This window comes from Gigantopelta aegis, chromosome 4 (assembly GCF_016097555.1).
Source record: "Gigantopelta aegis isolate Gae_Host chromosome 4, Gae_host_genome, whole genome shotgun sequence".
NCBI classification, from domain to species: domain Eukaryota; kingdom Metazoa; phylum Mollusca; class Gastropoda; order Neomphalida; family Peltospiridae; genus Gigantopelta; species Gigantopelta aegis.
This window is the reverse complement of record NC_054702.1, coordinates 120168253-120191623: the sequence shown is the minus strand read 5'-3', so window position 1 is coordinate 120191623 and position 23371 is coordinate 120168253. Positions and strand designations below refer to the sequence as shown.

The 23371-nt window shown below is 34.8% G+C and overlaps 2 protein-coding genes across 2 annotated transcripts in view; one reads left to right on the top strand and one right to left on the bottom strand.

The window, feature by feature from the left end:
- LOC121371922 overlaps window positions 1-13845 on the top strand; it is a 58094-nt gene extending 44249 nt beyond the window's left edge. The window contains exon 6 of the mRNA XM_041498169.1: window positions 12540-13845. Within this exon, the coding sequence (XP_041354103.1) occupies window positions 12540-12699 (160 nt within the window). The 3' untranslated portion in view covers window positions 12700-13845. The remainder of the gene's footprint in view (window positions 1-12539) is intronic.
- Window positions 13846-14128: 283 nt separating this feature from the next.
- Window positions 14129-23371, bottom strand: part of LOC121371921 (microsomal glutathione S-transferase 3-like) — a 34140-nt gene continuing 24897 nt past the window's right edge. Inside the window, exons 4-5 of the mRNA XM_041498168.1 lie at window positions 22373-22445; window positions 14129-15096 (exon numbers count right to left, since the gene is read on the bottom strand). Coding sequence (XP_041354102.1) covers window positions 14996-15096; window positions 22373-22445 — 174 coding nt within the window. The 3' untranslated portion in view covers window positions 14129-14995. The remainder of the gene's footprint in view (window positions 15097-22372; window positions 22446-23371) is intronic.

Below are 23371 nucleotides of genomic sequence, written 5' to 3'. Positions count from 1 at the left end.
TTCGGTGATCTCTCCAGGTTCTGTTGTGTTTGGTGATCTCTCCAGGTTCTGATGTATGTTCAATAATCTCTCCGGGTTCTGTTGTGTTTGGTGATCTCTCTTGGTTCTATTGTGTGTTTGGTGATCTCTCTGGGTTCTGTTGTGTTTGGTGATCTCTCCAGGTTCTATTGTGTGTTCAGTGATCTCTCCAGATTCTGTTGTTTGTTCAGTGATCTCTCCAGATTCTGTTGTGTGTTCAATGATCGTATTTGCTATGTTATGTTCAGGTCTTGTTGTCATTTATATGCCAAGTTCTGTTGTGTATGCTATATGTTATGTACAGGTTCTATTGTGTGTGCTAGATTATATTCAGGTTCTGTTGTGAGTGTTATGTCATGTTCAAGTCCTGTTGTGTGTGTTATGTCATGTTCAAGTCCTGTTGTGAGTGTTATGTCATGTTCAAGTTCTGTTGTGAGTGTTATGTCATGTTCAAGTCCTGTTGTGAGTGTTATGTCATGTTCAAGTTCTGTTGTGAGTGTTATGTCATGTTCAAGTTCTGTTGTGTGTGTTATGTCATGTTCAAGTCCTGTTGTGAGTGTTATGTCATGTTCAAGTCCTGTTGTGTGTGTTATGTCATGTTCATGTCCTGTTGTGTGTGTTATGTCATGTTCAAGTCCTGTTGTGAGTGTTATGTCATGTTCAAGTTCTGTTGTGAGTGTTATGTCATGTTCAAGTCCTGTTGTGAGTGTTATGTCATGTTCAAGTTCTGTTGTGAGTGTTATGTCATGTTCAAGTTCTGTTGTGAGTGTTATGTCATGTTCAAGTCCTGTTGTGTGTGTTATGTCATGTTCAAGTTCTGTTGTGAGTGTTATGTCATGTTCAAGTCCTGTTGTGAGTGTTATGTCAGTTTCAAGTTCTGTTGTGTGTGCTATGTCATGTTCATGTTCTGTTGTGTGTGCTATGTCATGTTCATGTCCTGTTGTGTGTGTTATGTCATGTTCAAGTTCTGTTGTGTGTGTTATGTCATGTTCAAGTTCTGTTGTGAGTGTTATGTCATGTTCAAGTTCTGTTGTGAGTGTTATGTCATGTTCAAGTCCTGTTGTGTGTGTTATGTCATGTTCAAGTTCTGTTGTGAGTGTTATGTCATGTTCAAGTCCTGTTGTGTGTGTTATGTCATGTTCAAGTCCTGTTGTGTGTGTTATGTCAGTTTTAAGTTCTGTTGTGTGTGTTATGTCATGTTCATGTCCTGTTGTGTGTGTTATGTCATGTTCATGTCCTGTTGTGTGTGCTATGTCATGTTCAAGTTCTGTTGTGAGTGTTATGTCATGTCCATGTCCTGTCGTGTGTGCTATGTCATGTTCATGTCCTGTTGTGAGTGTTATGTCATGTTCATGTCCTGTTGTGTGTGTTATGTCATGTTCATGTCCTGTTGTGTGTGTCATGTCATGTTCAAGTCCTGTTGTGAGTGTTGTCATGTTCATGTCCTGTTGTGTGTGCTATGTCATGTTCAAGTCCTGTTGTGAGTGTTATGTCATGTTTATGTCCTGTTGTGTGTGTTATGTCATGTTCATGTCCTGTTGTGTGTTATGTCATGTTCAAGTCCTGTTGTGTGTGCTATGTCATGTTCAGCTTCTGTTGTGTGTGTTATGTCATGTTCATGTCCTGTTGTGTGTGTTATGTCATGTTCAAGTCCTGTTGTGTGTGACATGTCATGTTCATGTCCTGTTGTGTGTGCTATGTCATGTTCATGTCATGTTGTGAGTGTTATGTCATGTTCATGTCCTGTTGTGTGTGCTATGTCATGTTCATGTCCTGTTGTGAGTGTTATGTCATGTTCAAGTCCTGTTGTGTGTGCTATGTCATGTTCAAGTCCTGTTGTGTGTGTTATGTCATGTTCATGTCCTGTTGTGTGTGCTATGTCATGTTCATGTCCTGTTGTGAGTGTTATGTCATGTTCAAGTCCTGTTGTGTGTGTTATGTCAGTTTCAAGTTCTGTTGTGAGTGTTATGTCATGTTCATGCCTTGTTGTGTGTGTTATGTCCTGTTCATGTCCTGTTGTGTGTGTTATGTCATGTTCAAGTTCAGTAATACGTATATATGTTACAGTCAATGTGTAAAACCAGGCAATCTGTAGAATGCCTGAAAATTTCAGGCAATCTGTAAAGTACTAGTAACTGATTCACTCGGGCAATCTGTATATTGCCTAAATATTTCAGGCAATATACACATTGCCTGACTGTTCAAGGTAATTTCAAAACACATTGCCTGAAATGAAAGATCCACCATTCATTGACAGCCAGAGGCTCGCATAATACAATTTTTATTCCTAATATATGATATTGACGATACCGAAAAACACTCTGGTAATAACCTCTATTTTTTTATTTTTTTTATTATTATTATTATTTTATTATTATTTATTTATTTATCCTTACATAAAAATAAATTAGCGCATGGTGGGGTTTTTTTTTCTTCTGAACGCTGGGCAACTTTGAAAGTAAAGTTGCTATTAACATGTTTTTGTTTGACGACTAGCTGTTTACGAAGTTTTAAAAATATTTCTTTATTTATTTATTTATTTCTTTATTTGGCCTAACTCTTCTTTTTCTTTCACCGTTTTAATTATTTCGCCTTAAATTGAGGTTTGGAACATTTACTTTTGTTGATTGTCCGTCGTCCTAGGCATGGTACTTAATATGTTTGCTTCCAACATTCAAACGAAGTATCTTTTGACTGCGCATAATAAACCCTCTAGAGTTTATAATAAGGGACCATCCTGAGTTTGTAGCCATATTATCAAGTTGTCGGCTAGTTTAATCTCTTATAAATAAAACATACACGTTATATAAATCCAGTTTAAAATATGGCTTGTGCCCCTCCCCCACTAGACTGTCCCTCCATTACAGATTGTGCTCCCCACCCCCAACTAAAGATATTGTTCCTACGGGCCTGATTCTAATGTTTTATAGTATCTCAAATTTCTCCAAATACCAAACAAAATTTTAAATAACTGGGTGAAAAGAAATCCCGACAAAAATTCAGAATGTAATGCTTTATGAATATTTAAATCATGTTAAATATTATAAATATCTGCATACATACATATACGCGCGCACACGCACACACATTAATATTATTTCAGCCCATATCCGATATTTATTCCGTACGAATACAAACCGATGGGTTCTAGGCCGTTAACAAAAAAATATATATATATATTTCGTGATAAGCAATAATTCACAAACGTCTCCAATAAGTATATGTTGATGTTGACAGAATTTTCAGGTTCCTACTGATAGAATAATTAATAATAAAGCTAATTCACATTCCTATGGCGTGGCCTCCCATTGTTCATGCCCCCAAATTTGTAAACAGGGCTATTTTTGCGAGATGTCGCGTGAGTTAACGGTTAGCGTCCACGAGTTGCTCAGTGGAATTTGAAAGAGGTCTATTAGATGGCTCATTCTATTGGTTAAAATATTATAAAAATAAAATTTGAACTTTGTCATATGCAAACGATGTCGCGACGCAAATCAATTTTTGTAGGTGTCGTGTTCTATTGGTTGAAATATTACGAAAACATAATTTGAGTAAAATATGGGTAAATTGAAAATTACTTCTCCCTACCCATCAAGCATATGATGTTCAGTGCATTTATTAATTCTTTAACACTGCAAACAATTTATTCCCATGACATTCATTATTAGTTACTATCAAACAAACTATCAATTGAACAAATATAAACGTGTATTACAAAACACGGTCAATCACTATAAAATGATATAAAATACACCTACATACGAAGCCAGAGGTGGGTGTGGGGTTGGGCAGAGGGCCACGCCAGAGGTGGGTGTGGGGTTGGGCAGAGGGCCACGCCAGAGGTGGGTGTGGGGTTGGGCAGAGGGCCACGCCAGAGGTGGGTGTGGGGTTGGGCAGAGGGCCACACCTCCACCAATCGCGGGTATACAATATTCAATCACTATAAAACCATATAAAATACACCTACATACGAAGCCAGAGGTGGGTGTGGGGTTGGGCAGAGGGCCACACCTCCATCAATCGTGGGTATACAATATTCAATCACTATAAAACCATATAAAATACACCTACATAGTGGCGGATCCAGAAAATCCATTGGGGGGGGGGGGGGGGGGGAGAGTGACATGAGGTGGAATGCCAACCGAACTTTGGGGGAGATTTGGAGGGGGATCATAAAAAAACCCAGAAAATTAATATAAAATAAAATTATAAGTATTGCAAAATTTAGGACATGCCCTAGTTTTTAAACACTAAGGCATATTTTTTACTATTATAGCTGTTTTTGATAACTAAAACCATACTTTACTTAGATTTTATAGTTTAGATTATCAATTTCTGAATATTCAAAGTGTTTTTGGTCATCCTGGGGGTTTTAATATCACAAAATGCATTTTTCGTATTTTTAAAAACGCACGTGCGTCTGAGAATTAACAGTTATGGAGTCGAGTTTTGGTCTATTTTTAGAGGGTATTTCATCATTTCAAAATCACAGACTGATGTTTCACTCAATTGTAACAATTTACAAACCTGTAACACATTTGGATAAACTAAACTTAGTGTTATTTTCACGCGGTGAAACTAGGGTCTGTCCCTTTAATAGCGGAGGCCCAAAACCCGTTGTTGCTTTTGAAAAGGTGGATAGGATACGTTTTCACGGTTTTCTGTATTCTGTAATGTACACATAGAAAAAAGTTAAGCACCCCTAGATGTAATTAGTACTGAAATAGCCCCATTCATAAAAACTGCAAATTACGTGACGAATATGTCAAGAAATGGTGTTCCATCGAAATAATAGGAGAGTACAATGACAACTGTGACGTCCCACAACAGAACGACATGCACGTCCATCATGCCACCCATGCTTTGCTCAAAATACAGTATCAGTACACTGCAATTGTTGCCATTTAACATCACTGTCTTGCATTGTTGAAGTTTAATCGTTGAATATGGCACGTCGACGGTCATCAGAGGCCCAAAGATGGCGTATTATTGGTATGCATGCGACCGACATGACCTTCAAAAGTATAGGACGTCAACTGGGGTATCATTACACCGTAATCAGCAGACTGATACAAAAACACGGGCATGCCAATGCTGTAAAGGATCTCCCACAGTCAGGGAGACCGCGCATGGCGTCACAGCGCGAGGGCAGGACCCTGCTTCGGCTCGTACATCGTCAACCCTTTGCTACGTCTTCTGTTCTGAAGAGCCAATGGTTACCCAATAGATGGATGTCAGCCAGAACAGTGAGGAATTGTCTGAAATTTGTGGGATTGAAGGCCAGAAGGGTCACCAAGCGTCCCTTTTTTGCTTATCATCATGAGAGACGCCGTTTAGCGTGGTGTTTGGCCCAGAGAGGTTGGAATCCGAGGTCCTGGCGAAGAGTCCATTGGTCCGACGAAAGCTGGTTCCTGCTTCATGTCACAGATGGCCGATTGAGAGTTTGGAGACATAAAAATGCTGCTTACACACCCAGGAACATACGACCTATGACCTCGTATGGTGGAGGTTCAGTAATGGTTTGGGGTTGCCTATCACATGATTGTAAGCTGGATCTTGTCACCATCCAAGGCAACTTCAATGGTGATCGGTACATTCGTAACGTCCTGCAACCAGTTGTTGTGCTGCATTTTGACAACCATCCACTCGCCACCAGACCTCTGTACATGGATGACAAAGCTAGGCCACATCATTCCCGAGCAGTAACAGTTTTACTCCAAACTGAAGCTGTGACGACCCTGCCCTGGCCGGCCACGAGTCCTGACCTAAACCCGCTAGAGCATGTTTGGGACATCTTGGGGCATTAAGTACAGGCACTGACCCCACCTGTACAGACTCTGGCACAATTAGAGGCAGCTCTTCATCGAGAATGGCAGCAGTTGCCCATGCAGCAGATCAGACGACTTACTGGAGGGATGAGACAAAGGGTGGAAGTTGTCATCCTGGCATGTGGCGGGTTTACCCGCTATTGATGATTTGTGTCATGAATGTCATCTGTGAACTTCAAATGACATTTTTCATCATCAATCATGATGTTGACTTGTGTTTCTGACTCTGCACCTCCATACTTATTATGCCTCAGTTTTTGGCTCAAATACAGCATTTTGGAATTCTGTTCAGAATCATGATTAAAATTTCAAAACTGGATACACTTATTATGTTTTCTTACTGTCAAAGATGTATTCTTGCAAAACACATTTGTTTTTCCGAGGTTATGTTGTCAGGTTTTCAACACCAAACCTCGTAAGACAAGCAATTGTGAAAAATACAGGGGGTGCTCAACTTGTTTCTTTGTGTATATATATTGTTTGAAAAAAAATAGAGGGGGGGGGGGGGGGGGGGGGGGCGTGTCACCTGGATTCCCCGCCTCAATTGTTTATTGACTTTGATTGTTTCTTAAGTATAGGTCATACATAGAGGATATTTCATGGGTTTGTTTGGTCAAATATGATTTATATCTCATGAAGTTTGCAATCATATCTCACGAGTCGCGCTTGCGCGACAAGTGTGATATGATTGCAAACTTCATGAGATATAAATCATATTTGACAAAAAACATGAAATGTTCTATTTATTACATTTATTATATAACTTTTGGCAATTTACCTTTATTTTTAAAATGCCAGCAGCAAAATAGTTCCGGCTTTCTTACAGTGAAGATAACACTTTCTACAGTCATTGAGCGACTGATAAGACTTATTTCACCGATATTTTAAGATATTCCAATAAATGTTATATAATAATACAATATATTCCGCTAGGAAGGTGGAAAAGAACATTAGTTTGAAACACACTACAGAGTGATGCTTTTGTTATGCAAATAGCCTTAATTATTTATAGGAGAACGAAATTGCATTAAAACATACATAGATTTTTGTAAAATGGAAATAAGTCGACTTCGTGCATTTTAGATGATGAATTGTATATAAAACCCGTTGGGATTTGGGTTTGTTTTCATGCAAATGTAAAGAAAAGGATTGAATAGGAATTAACCATTTGCAGAAAACTTAGGGTCTAAACAATTGAACAGGAGTATAGTATATATATTCAAGAGTATCGTATGTTTTATATTAACATATGTATATTTTATATCTAACAGGTTGGGCCCATTGTGCTCGTTCTAGCCAGTGCACCACGACTGGTATATCAAAGGGGGTATGTGCTATCCTGTCTATGGGACGGTGCATGTAAAAGATATCTTGCTACTAATGGACAAATGTAGCGTGTGTCCACTCTAAGACTATAATTATATCACAATTAGAGCTGGACGGTATTGAAATTTCAGGTTCGGTATCGGTATTGGTACAATACCGATACCGATATCGAGCGGTATTTTCGGTATACTCAGCTTTTTTAAATAAACATGTGATTTGCAAAACTGAAATGTTTTAGAAGTGATGGTTCTTTCAGAATAAAGATTCAAATTTAACTTAATATACTGTTGGTCGTAAATGACGCATTTAATTCAATCAGGAATAATTGTCGTAACTATTTAAGCAAATAACTAAAACACCTAATATACTATAAATGCCAAAAATATACAAAGAAATCATAAATATGTTCAGCTTTCATTGTCATTAAAACAAATTCGACATCTTAACTACTGATCAAGAAAAACAGTTTTCCTTCATTATCTCAGCTTTTTAAAAATGAATGTTGATGCACTGACGTCCTTCTGGCTCTGACGCGACGAATTACCATAAATTTCAAATGAAGTTGTATGTGTGAAGAGTAAATAAAAGAAAGAAAGGAAGAATAAATGAATAAAATAAAATAAATAAATAAAAATAAATAAATAAATTACATAAGATAAATAAAGAATTTTTGTTAACTTCGTAATTACCGTATATTTCAAATGAAGTTGTATGTGTGTCATATAAATGATACTAAACATAATAAATAAATAATAATTTATAGACATGTAGTGGAACGGTAAATCGGTATTGACATGATACTGACCGGTATATACGGTATACCCTCTAGCTCTAGTCAGAATTACCAAATGTTTGACATCCAATAGCCAATGATTAATAAATCAATGTATTCTAGTGGTGTCGTTAAACAAAACAAACTTTTAACTTTATCTAACAGACTATAGGGTGTATACTGCCATATCAAATCCAATAGACGACAATAGTAACATGTGGCTAAAACTCCTACCTGCAATGTATCAATCGGCATAAACACCACTGATATAAATACAGTACTACCACTCCTCACCCTTAGAGTGAATCAGAAAAAAATGGGGGTGAAGTTGCTCATTTCAGAAATAACAGGTAGCGTCTATGACTGCACTCGTTCCGGACAGAATTTTAGAACCTTTTTTTTACATGTACCCCCCCCCCCCCCCCCCCCCCCCCCCCCACCCCCCTACATGTTCCAAGCACAAAGCTACTTGACACAGTGGTACTAGATGAAATAAAATTGCATACATATTTTACCCAGATGAAACTAATTTCTTTTTACAACCAACACTCACATTTATAACCAATCACAGGACTTGGGGTGTTAACTTCTCTATCAAAAGTAGAGTGCACCTCAAACTTTGACCCAGCCCGAAGTTATTTGGTTTAGGACTACCTGTATGGTTTATATCTAACAGACTGTACGTTTTATATTTTACAGACTATGTTTTATATTGATTGAAAACATATTTTACTGCATAAACAACAAAAGGATTGGGCACAAGTTTGCCAACTTACTAGGTCCTCTCCTATATACACACAACATAATGGCGACAATTACTTAATATCATAGTAATGTATGCATATAAAATTTGTATACAAATGTATTTTAATAACAATCAAATTGAGGAAAAATGGGTATTATGTACAACAGAGTGTATGTTTTATACCCAACAGACTATATGGTTTATAGCCAACAGAGTGTATGCTTTATAGCTAACAGACTGTATGGTTTATACCTAACAGACTATATGGTTTATAGCTAACAGACTATATGGTTTATAGCTAACAGAGTGTATGTTTTATACCCAACAGACTGTATGGTTTATACCTAACAGACTATATGGTTTATAGCCAACAGAGTGTATGGTTTATACCTAACAGACTATATGGTTTATAGCCAACAGTGTGTATGGTTTATAGCCAACAGACTATATGGTTTATACCTAACAGAGTGTATGTTTTATACCTAACAGACTATATGGTTTATAGCCAACAGAGTGTATGGTTTATAGCCAACAGACTGTATGGTTTATAGCTAACAGAGTGTATGGTTTATAGCTAACAGAGTGTATGGTTTATAGCCAACAGAGTGTATGGTTTATAGCCAACAGAGTGTATGTTTTATACCCAACAGACTATATGGTTTATAGCTAACAGAGTGTATGTTTTATACCCAACAGACTGTATGGTTTATACCTAACAGACTATATGGTTTATAGCCAACAGACTATATGGTTTATAGCTAACAGAGTGTATGGTTTATAGCTAACAGAGTGTATGGTTTATACCTAACAGACTATATGGTTTATAGCTAACAGAGTGTATGGTTTATAGCTAACAGACTGTATGGTTTATAGCTAACAGAGTGTATGGTTTATAGCTAACAGACTGTATGGTTTATAGCTAACAGAGTGTATGGTTTATAGCCAACAGAGTGTATGTTTTATACCCAACAGACTATATGGTTTATAGCTAACAGAGTGTATGTTTTATACCTAACAAACTATATGGTTTATACCCAACAGACTATATGGTTTATACCCAACAGACTATATGGTTTATAGCCAACAGACTATATGGTTTATAGCTAACAGAGTGTATGGTTTATAGCTAACAGAGTGTATGGTTTATAGCTAACAGACTGTATGGTTTATAGCTAACAGACTATATGGTTTATAGCCAACAGAGTGTATGTTTTATACCCAACAGACTATATGGTTTATAGCTAACAGAGTGTATGTTTTATACCTAACAAACTATATGGTTTATACCCAACAGACTATATGGTTTATACCCAACAGACTATATGGTTTATACCTAACAGACTATATGGTTTATAGCCAACAGACTATATGGTTTATAGCTAACAGAGTGTATGGTTTATAGCTAACAGAGTGTATGGTTTATACCTAACAGACTATATGGTTTATAGCTAACAGAGTGTATGGTTTATAGCTAACAGACTGTATGGTTTATAGCTAACAGAGTGTATGGTTTATAGCCAACAGAGTATGTTTTATACCCAACAGACTATATGGTTTATAGCTAACAGAGTGTATGTTTTATACCTAACAAACTATATGGTTTATACCTAACAGACTATATGGTTTATAGCTAACAGAGTGTATGTTTTATAGCTAACAGAGTGTATGTTTTATAGCTAACAGAGTGTATGTTTTATACCCAACAGACTATATGGTTTATAGCTAACAGAGTGTATGTTTTATAGCCAACAGACTATATGGTTTATAGCCAACAGAGTGTATGTTTTATAGCCAACAGACTGTATGGTTTATAGCCAACAGAGTGTATGTTTTATAGCCAACAGACTATATGGTTTATAGCTAACAGAGTGTATGTTTTATAGCTAACAGAGTGTATGTTTTATACCTAACAGACTATATGTTTTATACCCAAGTGTGTTATATAAACTGTATGGTTTATATCAAGCAGATGGTGTTTTTTTATAACTAACAAGACAAGACAAGAGAAATTTTTATTCAGTATAAAGGCCGTAGGCCCATAATACAGTCAGAAATTGTTATACATATTTGCGCATGTGTAGTGTTTGCAAATTTTACTATAGGTATACATTTAAATATTTAAGTATTTCTAAGTTGTTGCACATTATAAAGATAAAGACATACATTGAATACATAAACATTTTCTGATGTCATATAATATCTATAAAAGTTTGCAATAAATTTCTTTTTTTTTATAAATTTAGAAATATATGGTGATCTCTTAGTACATTATAATGCTTACATACAAGCAAAAAATGGAGTTCATCCTCAATATATCTTAATCCATGATCCAGGCAATATGGACAGTCTTTCAGTGTAGGCTATGTTGTTATATCGTCCTTGGTCAACAGCAAGTCTAAAGTTACTACATCTAAATCTTGTATATATTACTTAAAAGATAAACAGGGATTTCATGAGATAATGTTCTACATTTAACAATGACTTATAAAGCTTACAATAAAAAGTATCGGATAAATTAGTAACAGAACTACATCAATTTTGCTTTAAATGATCAAACAATCGTTGTCTAAATTTAACTATAAACAATTTTACCTCTCCAATATCTAACAGACTATATGGTTTATATCTAACAGACTATGGTTTATATCTAACAGACTATATGGTTTATATCTAACAGACTATGGTTTATATCTAACAGACTATATGGTTTATATCTAACAGACTATGGTTTATATCTAACAGACTATGGTTTATATCTAACAGACTATGGTTTATATCTAACAGACTATATGGTTTATATCTAACAGACTATGGTTTATATCTAACAGACTATATGGTTTATATCTAACAGACTATATGGTTTATATCTAACAGACTATGGTTTATATCTAACAGACTATATGGTTTATATCTAACAGACTATGGTTTATATCTAACAGACTATATGGTTTATATCTAACAGACTATATGGTTTATATCTAACAGACTATGGTTTATATCTAACAGACTATGGTTTATATCTAACATCTAACAGACTATGGTTTATATCTAACAGACTATATGGTTTATATCTAACAGACTATGGTTTATATCTAACAGACTATATGGTTTATATCTAACAGACTATATGGTTTATATCTAACAGACTATGGTTTATATCTAACAGACTATATGGTTTATATCTAACAGACTATGGTTTATATCTAACAGACTATGGTTTATATCTAACAGACTATGGTTTATATCTAACAGACTATGGTTTATATCTAACAGACTATATGGTTTATATCTAACAGACTATGGTTTATATCTAACAGACTATATGGTTTATATCTAACAGACTATGGTTTATATCTAACAGACTATGGTTTATATCTAACAGACTATGGTTTATATCTAACAGACTATGGTTTATATCTAACAGACTATATGGTTTATATCTAACAGACTATATGGTTTATATCTAACAGACTATATGGTTTATATCTAACAGACTATATGGTTTATATCTAACAGACTATGGTTTATATCTAACAGACTATATGGTTTATATCTAACAGACTATGGTTTATATCTAACAGACTATGGTTTATATCTAACAGACTATGGTTTATATCTAACAGACTATGGTTTATATCTAACAGACTATGTTTTATATCTAACAGACTATGGTTTATATCTAACAGACTATGGTTTATATCTAACAGACTATGGTTTATATCTAACAGACTATGGTTTATATCTAACAGACTATGGTTTATATCTAACAGACTATGGTTTATATCTAACAGACTGGTTTTTTTTATATCAAACAGACTGTTTCATAGACTATGTTTTCTCTCGATTTCAGACACGTTCTCCTTGGCAACACATACCAACGTCCAGTAGCTGCAAAGTTCACCGCAGGGACATGGAATGGAGGAAGCCACATGGTTTTGTCTTCTACCATGCTGCAGTTGTGTTTCTTGTCATTCTGTGTGGCATTCCATCAGCTGTTTGTGACAAACTGAACAATATTCCTATTGTTTACAAATGTGCCGCCATATACATTCATTGGTGGCCAGTTGTCTTACTGTCAATGTTAAGTAAAAAAAAACAACAACAAAAAACGAAGCTAATGAAAGGTAATGATGTATTGAAAATGTTTGTTAATTGTAAAACTGGTAGCAATAAAAGTATTAAAATACCACATAACAGTTAATAACACTACCAGTAATATAAGTTTTGTATGATGGCATTAAAATACCATTGGACTAATTGGAAACACACACACATATATATATATATAATACACCGATGCATCACGATACTACTGCTGATGTTACAATACAAGATACCCTTGCTTATGTATCGATTCCTATTTTAATTCGATGTTCATTTACCAACACCAATTTGTACTGGCATGTACGTTTCTGACACGTTATTTCCGTCACAAAAAACGACAGTGGACAGAGAATATGTACATGCTTGTGTCAATATGTCTATGAAGTGGTACTTCAACATTAAAACTTTTTAATTACAAGCAGTGTTTTACTTTTATCAGGTTTATTTTTTAGTTTTAAATCATTTCACCTAAGCTTCAACTTCTTGTTTTACTGTGAAAACACTGTAAATCAGGTATCGTGGTACTAGATACTGTGATACATATCGTATCGTTAGGTAGGTGTATCGTGACACCCTACAAGTTATCCAACGTAGTGACATAATTGAATTGTTTATTCTCGTCATGTGACCCAACTGTGTATACTTTATTATTGGACAGTTTGGTGCCACTGTACACAAAGTATACGCACTCGTTTCATGTTTGATGATCTTATCGATATGCAACGACCGCATATACCCTGTGTATTATCCTCAGATTGTGGCATAGTTATGTATGCTTTATCATCGATATGCGACGCAACTGTGTATTCTTTGTTTTATTATCCACAATGCAACTGTCTACTACACAATGCAACTGTATTATTTATTAAATTATATTATTAGGTTTTTAGTTGGGTATTTTGGTGGGGGTCTCACATACGTGGTGCTATAGTTTGTTTTGTTTAACGACACCACTAGAGCACAGTGATTAATTAATCATCAAACATTTGGTAATTCTGACAGTCATCAGATAGAATAGATGCTTAACGACACCCTATCACAAACGTAGTCATCAGAGGAAACCCACTACATTTTTCCTAATGCAGCAAGTATCTTTTATATGCACGTTCCCACAAACAGGAAAGCACATACCAAGGCCTTTGACCAGTTGTGGTGCACTGGTTGGAATGAGAAAAAGCCCAATCAGTTGAATGGATTCACTGAGGAAGTTCGATCCTGCGACCTCGAGCGAGCACTCAACCGACTGAACTAAATGCTAGCCACCATGTGGTGCTATAGTAAGGTGGCTTAGTCACAAAATATTAATCAATACAACAGTCAAAATGTCAAAACATATTTTCTGTCAATTTATTGATGTTTAAGTCACAAATTGTATAAAATTGCATATACCCTGCAAAATGATGCAAAATGTTTGACTATTAAATATTGATAAATTCACATCAAAATGACAATTTTTAAAATTGCAAATCAGTTTGTAACATACTTTCCATGATCCATGTTACATCCTCTTGATGTGACGACATAATTTTATGAGGTTTAGCAATGGGTTTTTTTTAGAGATGGTTGTTGAGTCAGAATAAAGTAAATCACATAACAAGAGGTAAGTTTGTAATTATATAATATACTGAGCAGTTAAGTGTTAAGAAAAAGGTAAATAAAATGACATGAGCATTAGGACATAACTTTTTGTTGACAACTATTGTAGATTTACACAGGTGTTTAACAAATGTTAAAAGTTCCTGGAGTTTGTATACATTCGGACTATTCACATAGTACTGTAGTTATTAACATATTTGTGCCTTACTTCCTTTCAACTGATGAAACGTCATTCGAAATATGAAGTTGTGAAAATGTGTTTTATATGATTTTATAGCCCATGGACATCTAGAATGATTTTAATCCCTGAAGTGTTTTAACCTATAATTATGAATCAAGAAAAACAGTCTATAGTAACAGACCTCATTCAATCAATCAATTCTGTCATACAAATCACAGGTCTTCAAATATATATTTACAGGTATGAAATATTACAAATGATTACATCTAAGTTGTAAATGTACAAAATACGGTTTACAAAATATGTTAACCTTCTGAACAGTCTGCATCTTCCTCATGGCAGAACTGAGCATATATGAGTCTTAAGACTACATAGCTGCCTTCGTTAACTTCCGCAGGTGGAGTCGGTCATCTACGTATGGTATATTAAATCAACTGGAGCAGATCGAGTGCAGTCAAAACGCTACAAACCAGCAAAGTCAGTAACCCAATGTAGCCAAATGCACCACGCACTCGTTTTGAAGGATCTGTGTGTAAAAATAAAATAATACATACTATTATGTTATTTTCACCAGCATCTTTGAGAATAAAACCAAATACATGCACTACATCATTACAAAAATAATAATATGCTACAGGCAAAACATCTCTGATGGCAATACCTCTAGTACAGTAGCTGCCATTTTGAGTATAAGTATACAGTGTAGTAAATAACAATACCTTCAGTATCAGTACAGAGTGTAGTAAATAACAATACCTCTAGTACAGTAGCTGCCATTTTGAGTGTAAGTATACAGTGTAGTAAATAACAATACCTTCAGTACAGTAGCTGCCATTTTGAGTATAAGTATACAGTGTAGTAAATAATACCTCCAGTATCAGTACAGAGTGTAGTAAATAACAATACCTCCAGTATCAGTACAGAGTGTAGTAAATAACAATACTTCCAGTATCAGTACAGAGTGTAGTAAATAACAATACCTCCAGTACAGTAGCTGCATTTTGAGTGTAAGTATACAGTGTAGTAAATAACAATACCTCCAGTACATTAGCTGCCATTTTGAGTGTAAGTATACAGTGTAGTAAATAACAATACCTCCAGTACAATAGCTGCCATTTTGAGTGTAAGTATACAGTGTACTAAATAACAATACCTCCAGTATCTGTACAGTGTAGTAAATAACAATACCTCCAGTACAGTAGCTGCCATTTTGAGTGTAAGTATACAGTGTAGTAAATAACAATACCTCCAGTGTCTGTACAGAGTGTAGAAAAAAATACCTCCAGTACATTAGCTGCCATTTTGAGTGTAAGTATACAGTGTAGTAAATAACAATACCACCAGTACAGTTGCTGCCATTTTGAGTATAAGTATACAGTGTAGTAAATAACAATACCTTCAGTATCTGTACAGAGTGTAGTAAAAAACAATACCTCCAGTATCAGTACAGTGTAGTAAATAACAATACCTCCAGTACAGTAGCTGCCATTTTGAGTATAGGTATACAGTGTAGTAAATAACAATACCTTCAGTATCTGTACAGTGTAGTAAATAACAATACCTCCAGTATCTGTACAGTGTAGTAAATAACAATACCTCCAGTATCAGTATAGTGTAGTAAATAACAATACCTCCAGTATCAGTATAGTGTAATAAATAACAATACCTCCAGCATCAGTATACAATGTAGTAAATAACAATACCTCCAGTATCAGTATAGTGTAGTAAATAACAATACCTCCAGCATCAGTATACAATGTAGTAAATAACAATACCTCCAGTATCCGTACACAGTGTAGTAAATAACAATACCTCCAGTATCAGTATACAGTGTAGTAAATAACAATACCTCCAGTATCAGTATAGTGTAGTAAATAACAATACCTCCAATGTGTTGAGTATCAGTACCTCAGCATAGTAAATAACAATACCTCCAGTATTAGTATACAGTGTACTAAATAACAATAACTCCAGTATCAGTATACAGTATAACAATACCTCCAGTACAGTAGCTGCCATTTTGAGTGTAAGTATACAGTGTAGTAAATAACAATGCCTCCAGTACAGTAGCTGCCATTTTGAGTATAAGTAGTAAGTGTAATAAATAACAATACCTTCAGTATTTGTACAGAGTGTAGTAAATAACAATACCTCCAGTACAGTAGCTGCCATTTTGAGTATATGTATACAGGGTAGTAAATAACAATACCTCCAGTATTAGTACAGAGTGTAATAAATAACAATACCTCCAGCATCAGTATACAATGTAGCAAATAACAATACCTCCAGTATCAGTATAGTGTAGTAAATAACAATACCTCCAATATCAGTACAGTGTAGTAAATAACAATACCTCCAGTATCAGTATAGTGTAGTAAATAACAATACCTCCAGTATTAGTATACAGTGTACTAATAACAATAACTCCAGTATTAGTATACAGTATAGTAAATAACAATACCTCCAGTACAGTAGCTGCCATTTTGAGTGTAAGTATACAGTGTAGTAAATAACAATATCTTCAGTATCAGTACAGAGTGTAGTACATAACAGTACCTCCAGTACAGTAGCTGCCATTTTGAGTATATGTATACAGTGTAGTAAATAACAATACCTTCAGTATCTGTACAGAGTGTAGTAAATAACAATACCTCCAGTATCAGTACAGTGTAGTAAATAACAATACCTCCAGTACAGTAGCTGCCATTTTGAGTATAAGTATACAGTGTAGTAAATAACAATACCTTCAGTATCTGTACAGAGTGTAGTAAATAACACTACCTCCAGTATCAGTACAGAGTGTAGTAAATAACAATACCTCCAGTACAGTAGCTGTCATTTTGAGTGTAAGTATACAGTGTAGTAAATAACAATACCTCCAGTATCAGTACACAGTGTAATAAATAACAATACCTCCAGCATCAGTACACAATGTAGTAAATAACAATACCTCCAGTATCAGTATAGTGTAGTAAATAACAATACCTCTAGTATCAGTATAGTGTAATAAATAACAATACCTCCAGCATCAGTATGCAATGTAGTAAATAACAATACCTCCAGTATAGTGTAGTAAATAACAATACCTCCAGCATCAGTATACAATGTAGTAAATAACAATACCTCCAGTATCAGTACACAGTGTAGTAAATAACAATACCTCCAGTATCAGTATAGTGTAGTAAATAACAATACCTCCAATGTGTTGAGTATCAGTACCTCAGCATAGTAAATAACAATACCTCCAGTATTAGTATACAGTGTACTAAATAACAATACCTCCAGTACAGTAGCTGCCATTTTGAGTATAAGTATAGTGTAGTACATAACAATACCTCCAGTACAGTAGCTGCCATTTTGAGTATAAGTATACAGTGTAGTAAATAACAATACCTCCAGTATCAGTACAGAGTGTAGTAAATAATAATACCTCCAGTACAGTAGCTGCCATATCGAGTATACGTATAGTGTAGTAAATAACAATACCTTCAGTATCTGTACAGAGTGTAGTAAATAACAATACCTCCAGTACAGTAGCTGCCATTTTGAGTATAAGTATACAGTGTAGTAAATAACAATACCTCCAGTATCAGTATAGAGTGTAGTAAATAACAATACCTCCAGTATCAGTACAGAGTGTAGTAAATAACAATACCTCCAGTACAGTAGCTGCCATTTTGAGTGTAAGTAGACAATGTAGTAAATAACAATGCCTCCAGTATAGTAGCTGCCATTTTGAGTGTAAGTATACAGTGTAGTAAATAACAATACCTCCAATGTGTTGAGTATCAGTACCTCAGCATAGTAAATAACAATACCTCCAGTATTAGTATACAGTGTACTAAATAACAATAACTCCAGTATCAGTATACAGTATAACAATACCTCCAGTACAGTAGCTGCCATTTTGAGTGTAAGTATACAGTGTAGTAAATAACAATGCCTCCAGTACAGTAGCTGCCATTTTGAGTATAAGTAGTAAGTGTAATAAATAACAATACCTTCAGTATCTGTACAGAGTGTAGTAAATCACAATACCTCCAGTACAGTAGCTGCCATTTTGAGTATATGTATACAGTGTAGTAAATAACAATACCTTCAGTACAGTAGCTGCCATTTTGAGTATATGTATACAGTGTAGTAAATAACAATACCTTCAATATCTGTACAGAGTGTAGTAAAAAACAATACCTCCAGTACAGTAGCTGCCATTTCGAGCATAAGTATACAGTGTAGTAAATAACAATACCTTCAGTATCTGTACAGTGTGTAGTAAATAACAATACCTCCAATACAGTAGCTGCCATTTTGAGTATAAGTATACAGTGTAGTAAATAATAATACCTTCAGTATCTGTACAGTGTAGTAAAAAACAATACCTCCAGTATCAGTACACTGTAATAAATAACAATACCTCCAGCATCAGTACAGAGTGTAGTAAATAACAATACCTCCAGTACAGTAGCTGCCATTTTGAGTATATGTATACAGGGTAGTAAATAACAATACCTTCAGTATCTGTACAGAGTGTAGTAAAAAACAATACCTCCAGTACAGTAGCTGCCATTTTGAGCATAAGTATACAGTGTAGTAAATAACAATACCTTCAGTATCTGTACAGTGTGTGGTAAATAACAATACCTCCAATACAGTAGCTGCCATTTTGAGTATAAGTATACAGTGTAGTAAATAATACCTTCGGTATCTGTACAGAGTGTAGTAAATAACAATACCTCCAGTATTAGTACACAGTGTAATAAATAACAATACCTCCAGCATCAGTATACAATGTAGCAAATAACAATACCTCCAGTATCAGTAAAGTGTAGTAAATAACAATACCTCCAATATCAGTACAGTGTAGTAAATAACAATACCTCCAGTATCAGTATAGTGTAGTAAATAACAATACCTCCAGTATTAGCATACAGTGTACTAATAACAATAACTCCAGTATCAGTATACAGTATAGTAAATAACAATACCTCCAGTACAGTAGCTGCCATTTTGAGTGTAAGTATACAGTGTGGTAAATAACAATGCCTCCAGTACAGTAGCTGCCATTTTGAGTACAAGTATACAGTGTAGTAAATAACAATATCTTCAGTATCAGTACAGAGTGTATTACATAACAATACCTCCAGTACAGTAGCTGCCATTTTGAGTATAAGTATTAAGTATAGTAAATAACAATACCTTCAGTATCTGTACAGAGTGTAGTAAATAAAATACCTCCAGTACAGTAGCTGCCATTTTGAGTGTAAGTATACAGTGTAGTAAATAACAATACCTTCAGTATCTGTACAGTGTAGTAAAAAAACAATACCTCCAGTATCAGTACACTGTAATAAATAACAATACCTCCAGCATCAGTACAGTGTAGTAAATAACAATACCTCCAGTACAGTAGCTGCCATTTTGAGTATATATATACAGTGTAGTAAATAACAATACCTCCAGTATCTGTACAGAGTGTAGTAAATAACAATACCTCCAGTACAGTAGCTGCCATTTTGAGTATAAGTATACAGTGTAGTAAATAACAATACCTTCAGTATCTGTACAGAGTGTAGTAAAAAAACAATACCTCCAGTACAGTAGCTGCCATTTTGAGCATAAGTATACAGTGTAGTAAATAACAATACCTTCAGTATCTGTACAGTGTGTAGTAAATAACAATACCTCCAATACAGTAGCTGCCATTTTGAGTATAAGTATACAGTGTAGTAAATAATACCTTCGGTATCTGTACAGAGTGTAGTAAATAACAATACCTCCAGTATCAGTACACAGTGTAATAAATAAAAATACCTCCAGCATCAGTATACAATGTAGCAAATAACAATACCTCCAGTATCAGTATAGTGTAGTAAATAACAATACCTCCAGTATCAGTATAGTGTAGTAAATAACAATACCTCCAGTATCAGTATAGTGTAATAAATAACAATACCTCCAGCATCAGTATACAGTGTAGTAAATAACAATACCTCCAGTATCAGTATAGTGTAGTAAATAACAATACCTCCAATGTGTTGAGTATCAGTACCTGAGCATAGTAAATAACAATACCTCCAGTATTAGTATACAGTGTACTAAATAACAATAACTCTAGTATCAGTATACAGTATAGTAAATAACAATACCTCCAGTATCAGTATAGTGTAGTAAATAACAATACCTACAGTATCAGTATATAGTGTAGTAAATAACAATACCTACAGTATCAGTATATAGTGTAGTAAATAACAATACCTACAGTATCAGTATATATAGTGTAGTAAATAACAATACCTACAATATCAGTACAGTGTAGTAAATAACAATACCTACAGTATCAGTATATAGTGTAGTAAATAACAATATCTACAGTATCAGTATATAGTATAGAGTATCAGTACACAGAGTAGTAAATAACAATACCTCCAGTATCAGTACAGTGTAATAAATAACAATACCTACAGTATCAGTACACAGAGTAGTAAATAACAATACCTCCAGTGTTGAGTATCAGTATACAGTGCAGTAAATTACAATATCTCCAGTATTAGTATACAGTGTAGTAAATAACAATACCTACAGTATCAGTACAGTATAGTAAATAACAATACCTACAGTATCAGTACAGAGTAGTAAATAACAATACATCCAGTGTTCAGTATCAGTATACAGTGTAGTAAATAACAATACCTCCAGTGTTCAGTATCAGTATACAGAGTAGTAAATAACAATACCTCCAGTATCAGTATAGTGTAGTAAATAACAATACCTCCAGTATCAGTATAGTGTAATAAATAACAATACCTCCAGCATCAGTATACAGTGTAGTAAATAACAATACCTCCAGTATCAGTATAATGTAGTAAATAACAATACCTCCAATGTGTTGAGTATCAGTACCTGAGCATAGTAAATAACAATACCTCCAGTATTAGTATACAGTGTACTAAATAACAATAACTCCAGTATTAGTATACAGTATAGTAAATAACAATACCTCCAGTATCAGTATAGTGTAGTAAATAACAATACCTACAGTATCAGTATATAGTGTAGTAAATAACAATACCTACAGTATCAGTATATAGTGTAGTAAATAACAATACCTACAGTATCAGTATATATAGTGTAGTAAATAACAATACCTACAATATCAGTACAGTGTAGTAAATAACAATACCTACAGTATCAGTATATAGTGTAGTAAATAACAATATCTACAGTATCAGTATATAGTATAGAGTATCAGTACACAGAGTAGTAAATAACAATACCTCCAGTATCAGTACAGTGTAATAAATAACAATACCTACAGTATCAGTACACAGAGTAGTAAATAACAATACCTCCAGTGTTGAGTATCAGTATACAGTGCAGTAAATTACAATATCTCCAGTATTAGTATACAGTGTAGTAAATAACAATACCTACAGTATCAGTACAGTATAGTAAATAACAATACCTACAGTAACAGTACAGAGTAGTAAATAACAATACCTCCAGTGTTCAGTATCAGTATACAGTGTAGTAAATAACAATACCTCCAGTGTTCAGTATCAGTATACAGAGTAGTAAATAACAATACCTCCAGTGTTCAGTATCAGTATACAGAGTAGTAAATAACAATACCTGTGTTCAGTATCAGTATACAGAGTAGTAAATAACAATACCTCCAGTGTTCAGTATCAGTATACAGAGTAGTAAATAACAATACCTCCAGTGTTCAGCATCAGTATACAGAGTAGTAAATAACAATACCTCCAGTGTTCAGTATCAGTATACAGTGTAGTAAATAACAATACCTCCAGTGTAGTAGCCCTGAGCGTAAACAATTCTGCCAAGAATCCATATGATGCCAGAGACCGCGCTGATCTTCTGCAAATGAAAACATCCCAGGTGAAGCTTTAACAAAAGTGAAACATCTAAATAAAGGAATAAACAATTCCACAATTTGGTGAAACACACAACTTTAAAGTTTATTTTATGTACCGACACCACTAGAGCACATTATTTATTGGTATGATGACACAAACACATTAAAAATGTATTATTAAATTCATTTACCACTTGTGACACATCACATTGCCGTTTGTGACATCACTTTGCAGCTTTTGACATATCACTTTGCCGCTTGTGACACATCACACTGCAGCTTGCGACACATCACATTGCCGCTTGTGATACATTACATTGCCACTTGTGACACATCAAATTGCCACTTGTGACATCACATTGCCACTTGTGAGACATCACATTGCCACTTGTGACACATCACATTGCCACTTGTGACATCACATTGCCACTTGTGACATCAAATTGCCACTTGTGACATCACATTGCCACTTGTGAGACATCACATTGCCACGTGTGACATCAAATTGCCACTTGTGACATCACATTGCCACTTGTGAGACATCACATTGCCACTTGAGACACATCACTTTGTCGATTGTGACACATCACTTTGTCGCTTGTGACACATCACATGTCCTACCAAACAGGTACGTGATCTGTTCCTTAATTCTGGTGAATCATCACAGGATCCTTATCTTACCTTCAACATTTATTCTCTATCACAGATTTTTATTTTATTCTTGTGCTCCATAATCAGCTTATAGGTATCAGCAAACAACCGCACCAGTCTCTCAAATTAAAATCCTGGAAACTGGTTCATTAATTAGGCCACTTAATATGTCATCCAGAGATCAATAAGACTTGCCGAGTCCCAGGGTTGAAATTTCCACCACCGGTGTGTGTGTGTGTGTGTGTGTGTGTGTGTAGTGTGTGTGTGTGTAGTGTGT